We start from the raw sequence: 17,128 nt of genomic DNA on the forward strand, positions 1-17,128 counted from the left end.
ACATACTCAGTATAATATTCGTACTGACGTTCTTTTCTTTGGACGCCGTGTTCATGCCCACAGGTAGACAGGGAGGTGATCCAGATTCTAGGAGCTATCCGCAGGTCTTGAGAGCACTCCATTGTCCCGGAGGTGCCATTGCTTATTATTTTGTGTCTATATATGTTTTGGGCACGACGGGGTCCTGTCCCGTCGATATGTCTAGTACTCTAGTAGAGGCTCGTAGATAAGTATGTGTGGGTAGTATGGTCTCACGATTTTCCATTGTATATATGCATTATTTTGATAGCCGGAAGGCTTATTATACGAAGGTAAATATGATTCGAAATGAAAATGGTTCTTCTATGATTATAAGCATGGGATTAATGAATGATCGCAGGATGAGTATGATTACTAGCTGTATGAGCGGTGCTCGGTGGTTAGGCCCGGGTACCCGTCATGGCCCCTAGTCGGGTCGTGACAATTTATGGGATTTTGATGTTCAGTATGTTTTAGATACGTGATTAGGGGTGTTTGGTCGCTAGAGGTCAAACTCCCGTCACGGCTCATCGGTTTGGGTCGTGACAAAAGAGGTCAGAGGGATCCCTAGAAATAGAACTTTTGATTTACCACACTGCAAAACTTTACTAGGAAATTCATATTACGCTCCTCATTTAAGACACACTCCTAAATTTCTCATTAACAAATTGAATGAACTACTTTTAAGTGTTGTGGATCTCCGAAAAGATTATCCCACTTAGATTAAATTAGTTGAACTTCCTCCAGTTTGATTATTTTGAATGTTGCAAATATACTTCTCCTTAAAATATATCCTTTAATGAAGAATTTTCTTGTGAGTAGTACAAAGAAAAAGAAAAGAAAAAAAGGGGAAGAGGCAACAGGGTTAATCGTTAATTACGTAGAAATCTTCACCAGATTGTTGAATTCATCTCAAATGGGGAAAAACAATTCTAGGTAATCATATCAATAGGTGTAAATTATCAATTGTGAATATCTAATCAAATAAATTCAAAAATAATAACAATAATAATAATAATTAAAAAAAAACAAAAAAAAAAACAACAAGATTAAGAAATTTAAACTGAACAAGTAGAAGATAAAATAAGTGAGTCGAAACTAATATTGTAGTGTGTTATTTCAAGCCTCAAATCAATCTATAAAGTGGCTTTGACTTAAAAAGAATTTTTTATTATCTTCATGAATGGTACATTTCTCAAACAAGACACGGAAGGATAGACTACAGGCTTCTTACAACAGAAACATTGAATGACTTACAACAACATACAGCAACACAACTCAACTAATTTGATTCATCCTCAGCATACAACATACAACATATCTCTCCACCCATGATTGTAGTCTAAGATCTAATAAATGAACTAGTACACCTTGTTAATTACTTGCTTTCTTCAGAGCACAGTAGTTATAACTTTTAATCCTCTGATCATGTACCAAAGAAGCTAGGATGAATATATCCGTCTTGAGCACCGATCACTGTTCTTGTCTTGTGCCTCCTTGGTCCATCTGCCTAAATGAATGTTTTCGAACTAACTTGCATCTATAAACAAATATCAACATCCGCCTGATAAATTATGTACACCTCAAGACTAAGGAAGCAATATGCTGCTACACATCAGCAACTACTTAGCTTCCGAATGAACCTGCGTTCATATGTCAAGAAAAGAAGTAACCCCTGCAAGGTGATAAATTGAAGATTCTCCTCATAGGGGTTATAATAAGCAACTGTTGCCACAAGCCCACATACATGGCCACAAAGAAGAGCATTTATATTTCTTGACTCAGACCCAGGGTATCAGGAAACTCTGGAAGCTTGAGAGTTGGTAACTTGCAGGATTGTTTCTTCTCTTTCAAGGGAAGGAGCTTTCCCAGTTGTAAACTCCTTATGATCCAGTAAGCTGACTGCACAAAATGAAAAACAAAAGTAGACGGCAATGTAAAGCAGAAAAACAAGAGATTTAAATGCTCCAAACCATCAGCGTCCAACGTCCCTCCATAACTCACTTTTATGCAAGTTAGTTTAATTGGATACTTTAGCTAATAATTCAATAAGCAGCTAAACTAGGCAATTAAAGAAGGGTCTAACTAACCGCAATTGATATGTTCCCCTCCGAGGCACAGTGCTTCAGGTGACGTGATGCGCTACGCTCATTTTCAGTAATAATGACTCCCGTTACAATCTTCTCACTGTCACGATTTTGAACCAACTCGAGAAGCGTTTTGAAAACTTGCCCACCACCATGCTGGGTGGCCCGGAAAGAAGAAAAAGGGGTATCATAACGTGAAAGCTTGAAAGACAACAAAGTAGCCACTCTAGGAACAGTATCACATGGATTTGACTGAGAAACCAATGTTATTCTTGTTAAGGATTACTACATTTATATTGAAGTCATATAACTAAATATTTGTACAAGCAGTAATAGCAAGCAAATAAGCTAAAAAGGAAAAATTTCCAGATAATTTCAAGGACGTGAGAAGAGGTATAATAGATTGTGGCTAAATTTGACAAAAATCAGTTCAATTGACATTAAGCCTTGTAATATAATTTTTTCACAGGTAAAAAGAAGGGGCTCGTTGAAGCTTTTATTGATCTGAGGTTAAGGGAAACATAATTTGATTTATTTTTTCTACTAATTTCTTATATATTAGAAATAATAATATTAACTCTCCAAAGGAACCAGGAAGAGAAAAAAAGCATATTACTCACAAAACCTAATGACATTTGCTTAACAGAAATAAGAATAATTATCTAAGAAAAACTCTGATTTTCACCTATTTCATGTGTCTATTAGAGCAATTGATATTCTTTTATGCGCTTTTTTCAGGTCTTTGAGCTTATAGATGTTCTTTCTTTTTGTAAGTTGAGCTTATAGATGTTCTTTCTTTTTGTAAATTGAGCTTATAGATGTTTTCCAGTCAGAAGAAAAGCTCAGTTCCCCCTACATTTGATCAACACAGACGCTATGACGCTTGAATCAAGCTCAATAAGGAAAAACTTGACAAATTGACGGGAATCTACAGCTCCCAAGCAATGAATTTATCCTACAGAAAAGGTAGAGTAATCAGATATTCTTTCTCACTTTCTTGGTGCCAACTTGGACAGAGAACTGAGAAGCACAAGCAAACTTGGACACGTACTGGTTATTCGCATAAGTGATACTTCTTTAATCATTAACTGAGATTTCTACTTACTATATTCAAACCAAGTAAGCAAATTTTGTTAAAGGAGAAAGCACTTGGTTCATTCAACCGGACAAATTCTAAGATCTATGGGACAAAATCATAACGGACTTTGCTCTACTTGGTTCCAGTTAAGGATTTATTTATTTACAACAGAGACCAGAGCAGTTTTGTCCATTCTTTTCCCTTTTTTTCTCTTTCTGTTTTACGTTTTAAGAAAACTGGTAGTTGAATAGGAAAAGAAAATGGAATACTAAGAGCAACTGAGCAAGAGAATTGCTAGAAAGAGAGAAGACAGTAGTTACTAAATGACTTAAAAACCAAACTACCTTGATAATTTTGGCCATGTCAGTGCAGAATTTCTTTTCACCGTGGAGCATGATGCCTAGATTGTCAAAGATAGGGCTATGCCTATTGTTTTCGACTGATCTTCCGGCAGCAATAAACCGTTTGCCAACATATTTTTTAACAACCATGTACCTGACAAAAAGTAAAGATGCAATGAATCATGAATAGGCAAGTTACCAGAACCTACTACAGGAACTACTCAAAAGGAAACTGTAACTTGTGCAGTCTAACACCCTTTGTCATGCTTTCCTTACGGAATAAGAGAATCATCACTTAGCGTTAAAAAAAGTTTAGAACTAAGTTACTAACAACAAGGAAAGGGAAAATGCCTGGAGAAGATTTTTCAAATCAGCAGGGTTTTCTTTTCCTGATAAATCAAATTAGCATGATCCTTGAAACTGAGTACTTATTAAGGATTTAACTGCTTCAGCATAACAAGTTGAGTAGATTTAGCCCTTGAAGGCTGCAGTTTTCCATTTTTAATCCTTAAGGAAACACGTTTGGAGCTTTCAAAAACATAAATACAATGAGCAATAAGCCGCCATCCCCAAAGTCATATATATGTTTTTGATTCTTATGCACATTCCCTCCCTGTGGAGATTGAACTATAAATCACTTTTTGAGGATTCACAAAAAGAAAGGGTTAAATAGTCTTCAATTGAGTGCATTCAAAGAAGCATGTATAGACACAAAAAGGCACTAAACCTAATATATGGAAGCACATTGTTTCGTGCTATAAGATGGATAAGTAGGAAGAAAAGTTATATTCCCAAAAGAGGGAAAGACAACTTTTGTACAGGCAACACTGAGCATCCCCGCTCCCATATGTAACTTTTGTACAGGCAACACTGAGCATCCCCGCTCCCATATGTCTTTGTTTTCTGGTGTGGATCAATAACAGATTGGAGAAAATAATGATTTTCAACATTCATTGGTTGCTTCCTAATTCAGTTAGCACGATGGAAAAGGAGGAAGAAGTTGTGGAAAACCACACCTTTTTGCATTTTGCCGTTATCACAGAGAGCGAGAAAGAAATATAAGACAACTTTTGAACAGGTCGAGACTCCATTGCCTAGGGTCAAAAGGCTTTTTTTTTTTTTTTTTTTTTTTTTTATCTTGTAATATTGGTGCAATGTGGAAACACTTGAATAGTTTTACACTTTTGAGAGGCTTAATGTACTTTGCCACAACGCCTTTTGTAAAGTAAAAATCTTGGTATAGTAGAGGACACCACAACCATACCATGGCACTCCAAAAAATTGTTTCCTTCAGATAACCACACCATAGGCTACATTCTAAACCTTACCCCCCGTCCCTCCGTGGAGGGAGCAGATGAGTGTTGATGAAGATGTCTGGGACTGAACATATGACCCTTTACTAAGTAGGCTTGGGAACGATGTTTTTGGCTGCTCTTTCGGCATCTATTTCTCCTTGAACTCCCAACCCAATGCAGTCTAGAAGTTCTTTTGGATCATTCACCGGAGACCATTATTTACTATCCGACGTTGGACTTCAGGGTTTATCCTGATGAATGACGTATGAAAGGTTGAGTGGGAGTCTTGTTAGTCGTATTAGTTCTGAAGATATGCTAAAGTATATATAGCATGAGTGATGATCCTTCCCAGTGCTTGAAATTCATTTAGTTCAAAGGCTGAGAATGTGAAAACAGATCACCGGAGGTACGGGAAGAATATAAAAAGGTTTTGGCATAGAGTTGATAGATACTACAAAATTGAATATATTTTTTCCTGTTATCAGTGCCTTAGAGATTTCTTGAACAACACATGTATAATGATAACACGAAAACAAGATTCTATAGAAGAATTATAGCTGGAAAAAATGAATATTCCATCATAAATATAGTATATAAAGGCGACAGCTGAAAAATCCATAAATTCATCAGTGACATCTTGGGCATGATAGAAGACTTACTTTTCAGGCGGTAAAATGCAACCTTCACTAATTGAATCAGTAAGCCATTTAGCTTTAAGCATGAAGGCATTAACTGCTCGTCCATACAAGAATTTGATTGTTTGCAGCTTCTTTGAACAAAGAACAACAGGAACTGCCTGAGTAAATCCCTTGCATCTCTTCCCCCTATTAGTCGGAGGGGGGATATCAGAGAGAACTGTGCCACCATATTTCTTGATTAGGTCTTCAAGTTTCTTCTCTCGTTTCCTAGAAAATCCTGTGACTAAGAATTCCATATTTTTGAGCATCAATCTTCTTTCGCTTCTAGCACCAGAATTCATTAGACGGTTCTTGAGTTCTTGAGTTCTGGACTCCACATGTGAAGTTGGAGGTCTCAAATTTCTAGCAGCTTTGGGTGTATGACAAGATTGAAGTGCAACGTGTGACTTTCTTGGCTCCTTCCTCGGCTGAGACTCAGTTTCAGTTTCTGAAAAGCGAACACGCTTTCTTTTTCGACATTCTATAGCTGCTTGATCGTCTATCATTTGCTTTCCATCTTTTTCTGTCCCAGAATCGGGTTGAAATGATTTTGAAGCTTGGAACTGAGTTTCAGTTTTGGAAAAGCGAACACGCTTTCTTTTTGGACACTCTATAACAGCCTGATCTTCTGTTGTTTGCTTTCCATCTTTTTCTGTCCCAAAATCAGGTTGAAATGCTTTTGAAGCTTGGAACCGACGTCGTGGTCCAGGGTTCAATATAAGGGGTGAGCTTGTGTTCTTGGGCATAGCCGCTGTGAATTCATTCCCGCCTTTTGGAGTATCATTGCAATTTCTTCTTTCGTATGTCATTTGACCTACTGGCTTTAGCATCGGTACATCATTTCTTCCCAATGAAAATGAAGTATCGAAGCAATATCCTTTCTCTGAAGATGTCCCGTTGCTAGGGAGTACGCTATAAGTTCTTAGAGAGGCTACTTCTCGGCGAACTGGGAGATGTATCCCTTCACCATTTATCTTCGGAGTGGTAACTTGTTCCCCATCAACCACCTGATTGTCAAGGAACGAGTTTTTCTGCAAGTTGGTAGCACATTCAGTTGTGGGATCAAAGCACTGTTGTTTTTCATCCTTTGCATGATTGTATACAACTGAAGGAGAAGACAGATGATCAGATGATATACTGCACGGAACAACAGAACAGAGGATATCATCTAAGGATATATTTGAAGATGTTGCAATATCCTGAGAGACCAGTGTCATCTCCTTTGCTTTGTTACATAAACCTTCAGACGGTATACTCAATTGAGAAGCAATGATGACCCTTTCATCCTGTTTTCGTGCTACAAAGGAACTCTCATCTGGAGCTACGTCAGCTGATTCTGAGAAATAACTTGTCTCGCCAACAAAAGCTTCAGGAATACTTCTAATAGCATTGCATTTGACTTGATCGGAGGAGTTTACTTCCTTCTAAAGAGCAAGATGAGAAGGAAAGCAGAAAATAAGGTACATTTGATGAAAATTGAAAAAAGAACATAAAAACAAGAATAATGAATTTGTCATTAAGATCGTGCAGTTTCTCCATTTGGCATGCTAAATTAAATTTTGTTTCTCCTTTTCCTTCTCTTCCCACGGTCTTCCTCTTTACCCAATCCACCAGTGATAAGAACAGCAAGTGAAGAGGAGAGAGAATAGTAGTTAAAGCAAGATGACAAAGAGCCCGTTTGGATTGGCTTATAAGTTGCTTATGTTTTCAGCTTTTTTGAGTGTTTGGCTGGCCAGCTTAAAGTCATTTTGTGAATAAAATAAGCCCAAAAAATAATTTGCTCCGTTTGGCTTAGCTTATCTAGAGCAGCTTATAAGCTGAAAACAGCTTATAAGCCAAAAAAAATAAGTTAGCCTACCCCAAATTATTATTTTTTGGCTTATAAGCTGTTTCCAGCTTATAAGCTGCTTATTTTAAGCCCATCCAAACAGGCTCAAAGAAAGACTAGGAGATGAGATGCAATGCTGAAAGGCGAGCCCCAAACGTCAAATAGGACTTGCACTGCTGTGATCTCTTTTATCAGTGGCATGGCATCTAGTACTAGTGAAGTTCTCCTTTTCCTATGCTGCTAAGTATTATGGTTTATTTCATTGAAAAGAAACTTTTTGGTTACTTTATGTTTTCAAGTATTGTGAGATTTCACTAGGTATGTTTTCAAGCTTATCAATATTAGCATGTCCAACGATCATACTCTTAATTTTCCTCTGGATTCTGAAAATAGGGTTACAAAAATAACCTGATTTGAGAACACAGGGACAAAAAGAGATTCGATTTTTCTGTATGGATGTGTCCTAGACCATCACTACAGCAGTGATGTGTGACCCTAATTTTATTGAGTGATGTTAATACGGAGTAATGGATTGAAGGTAACTGAGACAAAATTTAGTAACTTCGGAAACAGAATCAGAGTATATTCTTCAATCTGTTGCATCTGGTGCCAATGCCAAGGATCAACTCATTCATTGGTAACAAATAGGAGAATAGGTGGATAGACCAAGAAAAAAGATACTAAATTATGCAATAATATCAGACAATTGCTAGGCACACATGTGCTACTTTCAAGGGATGACCGCACACTGAGGCTTTGGATTTACATGACATAAGTCCTGCTTTAACAGTAGAATACGCCACAGAGGAAGGGTTGATGAAGGAACCAGTGACAAGATGTACTTGAACTTACTGACCTTCAAAGAAGTCCAACCACCAAACCAACGACTTTCGAATCTTTTGGGAACTACTTTTGGTAATTCATCACCTTCTCCTGTAAGAATGAAATATATTATCTGATATGAAGACTCTTCCAATGGAATGTGAATTGCAAAGAGAATTACTTTACCTGCAAAATTAATGTTCTTAACAGAGGGAGAACCAATAGATGCTTGAGATAAATTTCCTTCCACGACAGGAAAATTGACTTTCTGCATAAACAGGGTAATATTAATGCCTGAACTAATCCATAGCTAAAATTAAGAAAATCAACCAAGTAAGACGGAACGGAACCGAACGGAACAATCATTAATATGGAAAAACTACAGTGGAGACAAGAAACTCTCACATATCTCTGTCGTTATGAATAGTTTCCATTTTTGTCAGTACTGAAGCTGAACCAATAAAAGTTACCTTCAGACAGTCTGACATCTGATCTCTCTCACGTGCCATAGGGATGATATCCACAACCAAATTTAGATCCCTTGTTGGCTTTCTCTGCCCGTCATCATTAAAAGACCCAAACCTTTTGTCCACTTTCAACTGGGATTCATTCTCAATATCTGTTAAGTTTAGCTTGGTAAAACCATCTCCTGGCTGAAGAATGTCTATTCCATGAAGAACAGCTCCTTCCTTTTCCAAGTTTCCACTACATCTTTGAGTTTGTGAAGCAAGAGTATCTTTCACGTGAGACAGACTTAAGTCATGGAAATGCAAATCAGCAGAATCACTAGCAGATAACCCCACATCTTGGAATGCATCTTCCATTCTCAAATCTTCCGATTCTGATAGAGAATCAATTTCAGGTATCTCCTCAGCGGCACTATTGCAGCTTTCATGACTCTCTTTCCAAGCTTCCAGCCGTGCTTGTTTCACCTGTAGTGCAGCTTCCAACACAGTTGAAGCAGGAAATATTTTTGAAAATGATTCATCCTTGAACACCTCATGAATAACCAGTGCTTCAGATGCAACAATCGACAACTCAATTGCATCATCCATGTGATTGACTTCACGTAAGCTGGCATTTCTCTCATGCCCTTCTCCTTTGTTTGTATTATTAGATCCTTTGCCTAATGCAGCAAAGTTGTCTACTTTCAATTTATTAGCCTTCCCTTCAGGAACAGTTGGGATTTGAACGCACTGAACTGGCAGAGCATGACTGAACTTGATCCTTTCTGCTTCAGATATATCTTCAAGTGTACTTGGCAGGTTCTCTGAGCTACAACCCAATGACAGATGAAGATGAAATTGAACCACCTTATAAAAGAAAGCAACATAGAGCTAGTTAGGACAGCATTGGTAATATAAAGGACAGAGCATCATGCAAGCAGTGCCAAAACCAAGTCTGCGACATTCATTATCTTGGTTTCTCTGATTTAAAGGAAGAAGGAGATAATCGATCAATCATCCAATCAAACTTAACTACACATTCCAGACTAGCTTGGTTGGCTATATGATTACTCTACATCCATCCTACTCCAGTAGTGGCCAATTACATTCCAATACTCTATAATTTAAGGCAACTATTATGGGGTCTCTAAGGCTAGAGGTTCTCTAAATCTCCACTTAATTTTGCCCCCCCAGGGGTTAGCTCAATTGGCAAAGGTTGAGGGACTTGTGTCTTAGGTCACAAGTTCGAGCCCTATGTCAAACGAACTAAGTCCATTACTTAAGTGGAGAAGGTAGAGGGGCGGGGCCCATCATCCCCGAGTTTAGAAGGCTGTGGTTGGCCCAAAGCGCTGGCTCCAGACAGATTTCTCAGTCATTAAAAAACAATCTCACTGTTACTTCTACACTGACATACAAGTTTCTAATTAAATTGAGAACACTCCTGGCATATACCGGACTATTGTAAATGTAACAATCACCAACAGGCAGGCAAGGGAGATATCGCGGCCTTCTACAGCAAAACTCCTATTATTATGCACCTCCATGTGACAGATAAATGTGGTGTCTATCTCATTTCAAATGCTATTGAGGCAATTTCTTCATCCTATCCTTGTAGCCGAATCCAATTTTGCAAGGCTGAACTGGTCCAGTGTTATGAATCTCCATCAAATTCACAGCAGCCTTAGATAATTGCATTAAATAATAGCGTTATACATCAGTTTCACTTTAACTTCACGTACTAACGTCAGTCATGGAAACAGGTTAAAAGAAACGAGAAATAGATAAGAGTCTGAAGGATAGGGTGAGTTTTTCACTATTTTTTCCAGGCTTCCTTTTAAGAAAATGAAGCAAGTCTACGAAAAAGTCAGTAATAAAGGTCAACTTTCTTAAAGCAGAGCCTAAAAGAATGCACAACTTTCCGAGAACATTCTGTGTCTTTTGTGAGGTTTAGAAGCATAGCTACAGTCTCATTTCCTTAGCAATTCATGAAAGATAGGGAAATTTAAGACTGATTATTGAAGCCAGCAAGTCACTCTCTTTTATTTCCTTTTCATTTTATGTGATAACTAATAAGGACTAGTGACAAAAAGGAAGACCTGTACACAAGGAGTATACAGAGACAACTTCACAGAAGAGGAGTTCCAATTCACAAATCTATCCAATCACCTATATATTTCTAGTGCGCCCCATAAATATGTAAAAAAATATTGTGGTCATCTGAATTTGTGAAGCTCCATGTTCCAATCTTGAATATCCCTAGTAAAACCGAAGCTGCCAAAAACCTTCTATGTACCACCTCGATAGCTCCCCTACAATGGCCTCTGTCTTGTAGATTGGCTACAGCTGCCAAAATGCAAACTAAGATACTCTCGTCATGTCGTTGATGATCACCCAAGAACATAATTCTTATGGAATCTGGATACCCCTACATAATCTCTTTCCACAGAGCTACACAATAAGGGCTATTAATTGATGCGATTCTCCACTCCCCATCTCCACCGCATATTTTCCCTTGTTGGACTTCTCCATAACCCCTACTCTTCCACGCAAAATCGCCACACTTCGCCGGTAAAGTAGCACTGCTATTTGTTCTTCACCCAAAGACTCCATCTTTAGTAATAGCAGTGGTAATTTTCTGGTCAATCAGACAAGTCTAGGAACCTTTCATGCAATCTAACAGGAAGTTCCTGCAATTGGTAGTAATTGTTGTGTCACATATGGCAGCACGCTAAGAAGTGAAATGAAAGAGGTTGGGAGGCCTGAAAATGTACTGCTTATAAGGACTAGTTTTCTAACTTTGGACAAATTATTCCTTTGCCATTCTATTGATTTTTTTCAAACTTCTGTTACTTCCTTATGAAAAGCACCTAATGAGAGGCCCAAATAAGTAAGCAGTAAGCTGGTCTCTAGCATCCAAGTCTTGAAATCTACCTCAATGTTGAAAATGACTTATAGCAATCAAAGAAGATGCTAATTAATGTCAACAGGTAATTAGTACTTAAAATATGTACAAAATTTTAAACGTTTTACAATATTAATTTGCTATGGATAGTCAAGAAAGAGCAGGATGATTGTGTAAGTTTTCATATCCTAGCAACAATCACAGTTATCACGTCAAAAAATCTATACTTCTCCTGGAAAATTACAACTTAAAAACTGAAGTCATGAAATAACTGACATTTAATGAAAAGAACTTCCGAAATATTTTATATAAACCAAGAGTTCCCTACAGCTTACATTATCAATCGGTTGAACCAAACTGAGTGGTGAACTCTCAACTCCTGATAAGAGTAGATGGCAACTATTATACCCATCTTCTTGTGTTGATTGTGGATAGGACGCTACTGCATTATGTTGCTGGATCATTTCCTACATATAGATAAGGAGCCAAATTGATTTTTCTCGTGGCACATGAGTCTTATCTGGGAAAATCAGAAGTTTGTAGACCATGTAAAAACTATGAAGGAACAACCAGTGATAGTTACCTGTAGTAAATATGTAAGCAGTAATCAATTTGTGTTAGTATTGGAGCAAACAAGATGCAAACTTATCAGCTTAGCATTGAAAGCGATTGCACTTCACTTTTGCAACTTTCTTTATTTCTTTCCTGCTGGTTCATCACTTAGTTTACAGTGCTATAAATGATGCTGATAAAAGTACTACAGATTGTTCTTGATATAAAAGGTAGACCTAGGACTTCTCAGTAACTGGTTCAGAAATGAGAATGCAATCAACGTTTCTGAACAAAGATAAAACTTCCATCCTTATGAGATTAAACCATGCTCAGTTTGATCAACATTTACATTTTTCTCCATGTTCATGCATTAGTTATATGGTGCAAACTAAAAGCTTTAGATATTGATTCAACGTCTTAAAATTCTCACCGATGAAATAATGTCGCACAAAATACTAATTAATAAGGCGGTGCATTGTTCTTCTAGATGCCAAGTCCGTACTTTTATCAAAATAATACTTCGAATCCTTTCACAAGCTATATTGATCCTTATTTATGAAACAAATATGTAACTACAAGTTAAGGGATTAAGTTGACAATCCCTTAAAACTGCAAACCTCCGCTAATGTCTTTCGGACAAAAAAAAAAAAAAAAAAAACTTCTGGTTCCCCGTAATTTTACTTTGATACAGAACAATAGTACGATAAAATAAGAATCTTATATTAGCAGTTATTACTTTACATAAGAAAGTGCAAGTCCTTCACTTGATCTGTTATTAAACCGAAAAACAAGGTTCTTCCAATTTAGGGAAATAAATTAAAGAGCATACCTCCATATGTTGTTGAGAAAATGGTTTCCCAATAGTGGTACCATTGTAAGATGAGTTGGTTTCAATATCATGTTGCTGAAGCCAACCCGGTAACCAAGCAGCCTCCTACATCAATCAATTTTTCAAATCAATCAATCCCCTTTTTCACTTTGTACCAATTTATGTGATACTTTTCGCTTTTGGAGAGTCAATTTGATTAAACTTTGAAGCTAAATTGTAAAAGTTTATATATTTGAAAACTAACGTTTCTCATATCAATTTGGTGAAAATATACATGTTAAAATATTGGTCAAAGTTGATGATACAGTTTGAATCACATAAATTGAGACACACAGAGTAATTCATTCGCTTCCTGAGAATTTAACAACACGAAAAAGAATACCTCGGAGAATTGAGGAGGACGAAACCCTAGTAAACTCTGCATTGAATTAATGTTGAAAATGGTGAATTACTCTGCTGTATACACTACCAAAGTTGTTCACTAAACTCGCGCCAGTTCCTCTTCGCGCCAAAAACCTAACGGAGGGAATTCTGCATTTGGGCCTCGGTGTTGATTGGGCCAAGTCCTGTACGGCCCAATAATAGGGTCAGTCGCACAAATGTCCTACTTCATTTTTTTGCACGAATTGCCCTTCTTTTGGGGTGGTCTTTAAATTTTGCCCCTCATATTTGTGTTCTTTAAGTTTTGTCCTTCGCTTGGATACCTGAGGTTCTGGGTTCGAACCCCCGCTCAGGCATAAAATAAAAAAATAATTTCGCAAGGAAGGGCTGGGGGGGAGTGTATGCCGGATCCGCCATACAATCCTTAAGGAAAAACTAAAGTTATGCCGGAGGGGACAGACTTTGCCTTGAGACATATATATATTTTTTTTTTTACTTTTCAAGGCAAACTTTTAATTATGCCTTAAGGAAAAGTTCCGCCTTATGGGGCATACTTTTAGTTATGTCTTAACTAAAAGTGTGCCCCATAAAATATAACTAAAAGTATGCCCCATAAGGCGGAACTTTTCCTTAAGGCATAACTAAAAGTTCTGCCTTATGAGGCATATTTTTGGTTATGCCTTAATTAAAAGTCTGCCCCATAAGGCAGAGTTCCTTAAGGAAAAGTTCTGCTCCATAAGGCATAACTAAACTATGCCTTGAGGACAAGTTATGCCCCCTTCGGCATAACTTTAGTTTTTCCTTAAGGACTTTATGCTGGATCCGGCATATACTTCCTCCAGCCCTGGCTTGCGAAATTATTATTTTTATTTTATGCCTGAGTGGGGGGTTCGAATCCAGAACCTCAGGTATCCAAGCTAAGGGCAAAACTTAAAGATCACAAATATGAGGGGCAAAATTTAAAGACCGCAAATATGAGGGGCAAAATTTAAAGACCACCCCAAAAGAAGGGCAATTATACGAATTGCCCGTCCTACTTCGGGTGTGGTCTTTAATTTTGTCCTTCCGCGATTTAAGTGGCCGAAAATACGCCCGAGATTCTGGGTTCGAATCCCAACAAAGTATTTTTTTAAAAAAAAAATTGCAAGGCAGAATTCCGTAGCAAATTATGCCTATTCAGAGGCCTCACTCATAGCAAACTATGCCTTAAGGCATGGTTTCTATATAAAAGTTACTTCTTGTCCAGCATAGTTCTGTAGGGTTCTACAAAAGTTAGGCCTTAAAATATAATTTTTGGCCGAATAGGCATAATTTGCTACGAAATTCTACCTTGCAAATTTCTTTTTTCCTTTTTTTTTTTTTTTTGCCTTTGCTGGGTTCGAACCTGAATCTCTAGTTTCATAGAGCAGCGAATAAGGATACTTTGGCCCACAAATTTTCATCAAATGAAAAGTAAGGCTAAACATTAAAGACCACCAATTTGAGGGTCAAAAATTAAAGACCATTCCATAAGAAGGACAATGCCCGCAATTTGTTGACATCTTTTTCCCTATTGTCCTTCCTTGCATATGAATTTGGTGGCATGAACTTTGTCAATAAATTTCTAGTTTCCTATGTGTAAGTTATTTTATTCGAGTTTAACTTATATACATGGTCGGATATTTTACAATATTCAGGTAATCAAAATAATATTTATAGATAAATCTCCTTAAAATGCAAATATTAAAATTTTGAAAATAAGACAAATTATCTCTTACCAGCTACAACAGATTAAAGTTGCTTGATGAGGTGAAAAATCACTAATTGTGCATATAATTTAATCTCATTTCATAAACTGATTGTAGTCTCAATCAACAGTTAAGAGTATTATGTTTTCCTTAATGAAATAATTTTTCTAGTGCAATATGGCCTTAAATAGATGAGAGAATGTGTTTTCTGAAGAAAATTATTTTACTTCACAAATATCTATATCACGTATCATATCTCTTGTTAAAACTAATACATAAATATTATTGGCAAACTCAAATTTATTACTACCCACTCCCGACATCATCCATATATTATGCTAATACAATATGTTATCTACATTGATACTATCCAACAAAGCATCGATCGGAAACAAGCTAGAAAATTGTTTTCCGAGGTAAACTGTTTTTTTGTCTAAATATTTTACAACGTATTAAACGAAAAGAAAAACGATGCAAGAGTGTTGTGAAACCATTTTCTTCTTTCTTTTTATGCTTGCTTGGATGCATAGAAGACTAAATCCTCTCATTTCTAAAAAGGAAACTCCCTCTATTCCCTTTTACTAATTCAGTATATTGATTTTGCACTATTCTTAAGAAATTATTTATTAAGCTCCCGTTTGGCCATAGATTTTGGAAGCATATTTTAAGATTTATTTTTAAATTTTTGTTTGGCCATAAAATTTTGACAGATTTTGATACCAAATCTTCAAATTCCTAAAGTCTAGCTCAAACCTGTTGTTTGGTCAAGATCCATGTTTTGGCATTTTCAAAACTATCCCAAACTTTTGTATTTTATAAAAAAAAACCATCTATTTAATTATGATTCAATTATCTACCATGTTCCTCCATTAACGCCGTATATATCATGTTTTCACAATTAAAGTAGTCTTTTCTATAAAGTGAAAATTGTTCGTACAATGTAGGAAGACTATATTAAAGAATTGCTAGTTACTACTGTTGTTTTTATTTCTTAGCACAGATGGATCTTTGTATTGTAATTTAAATTGTAGTAACTATTTAGTGTGTTATTAGCAATCGTTATTAAAATAACATGTTCTGCATAATTTGGAATTAGTAAGTATATATGTTTTGCATGGTTCGGTATTCTTGATAGTTTTTAGAACTCATAGATATAAATAATGTTTTATGTTTTCCAAAACAAAAAGTGATATGCGTTTTGAAAAAAAATGGCCAAACACATTTTCAAAACTTAAAAAACTTCACCTAATTAAGTTTTACAAATTTTTTTGGGAGTCTATTAGTGAATAAAGAGAATAGTTAAATAAATACTTAGCTAGCTTTTGGTAATTAGTGATCAAATAATATTTTATGTAATTACATAATTATTTAACTATTCTCTTTATTCCCATAAAATATTAGTGATCAAATAAAATTTTCATAAGTATAGTTAATATACTGTCTTATCAGAAGACTAGTCAAATGAAGTCACCTCTTATAAAAGAAGAGTCCAAATCGTGTAAAAAGGAAAGGAAAAGTGAAAATATACTGTGCTATCACAGCCCCAAAATTGCTTTAGAGAATGCCAAATGAAGTGTCGGTTACAAATATTTGTTTGATACATGAATAATATTATTCGGTTTTAAAGAATTTGGTTTCTATTTTCTATATCCGACAACGACAACTCAACCTGTACATCACCGTTTTCATACACCTTAATTCTTTCCACTTATACCCACAAGAGAATTAGGACTATCGTGTCTGAGTTCGAGTTTGTGCACTGTATAAAAAAAATTATATTATGAGGTTATGTTGATGTATAGTACTTAATAAATAATTCTTCTAACAAGCATGATATGATAATACGGAAAATTTGGGGTCATAATATGTTACTGTATAAAAAAAATTATATTATGATGTTAGGTTGATATATAGTACTTAATAAATAATTCTTCTAACAAGCATGATATGATAATATGGAAAATTGGGGGTAATAATATGTTACTGTATAAAAAAAATTATATTATGATGTTAGGTTGATATATAGTACTTAATAAATAATTCTTCTAACAAGCATGATAATATGGAAAATTGGGGGTAATAATATGTTACTGTATAAAAAAAATATATATTATGATGTTAGGTTGACATACAGTACTTAATAAA

The 17,128-nt window shown here is 36.1% G+C and overlaps 1 protein-coding gene across 4 annotated transcripts; it reads right to left on the minus strand.

The window, feature by feature from the left end:
* Positions 1–841: 841 nt before the first annotated feature.
* LOC132618530 (uncharacterized) lies at positions 842–13,374 on the minus strand. 4 transcript variants are annotated; one of them, XM_060333565.1, is made up of 10 exons: positions 13,258–13,374; positions 12,876–12,980; positions 11,830–11,961; positions 8,617–9,459; positions 8,333–8,414; positions 8,181–8,257; positions 5,479–6,917; positions 3,528–3,678; positions 2,109–2,357; positions 842–1,920 (listed from the first exon to the last, which is right to left on the minus strand). In XM_060333565.1, the coding sequence occupies exons 1-10, from the start codon at positions 13,297–13,299 to the stop codon at positions 1,786–1,788; spliced, it is 3,255 nt and encodes a 1,084-aa protein (XP_060189548.1). In that variant the 5' UTR covers positions 13,300–13,374; the 3' UTR covers positions 842–1,785. The 4 variants fall into 4 exon arrangements, with proteins under 4 accessions (XP_060189548.1, XP_060189547.1, XP_060189551.1 ...); XM_060333564.1 differs by having other exon boundaries at positions 843–1,920; positions 5,479–6,920; XM_060333568.1 differs by having other exon boundaries at positions 843–1,920; positions 5,479–6,920; positions 11,830–12,077; positions 13,258–13,286.
* Positions 13,375–17,128: the final 3,754 nt, after the last annotated feature.

The sequence above is a fragment of the Lycium barbarum genome, chromosome 11 (genome assembly GCF_019175385.1).
Source record: "Lycium barbarum isolate Lr01 chromosome 11, ASM1917538v2, whole genome shotgun sequence".
Lineage (NCBI taxonomy): Eukaryota > Viridiplantae > Streptophyta > Magnoliopsida > Solanales > Solanaceae > Lycium > Lycium barbarum.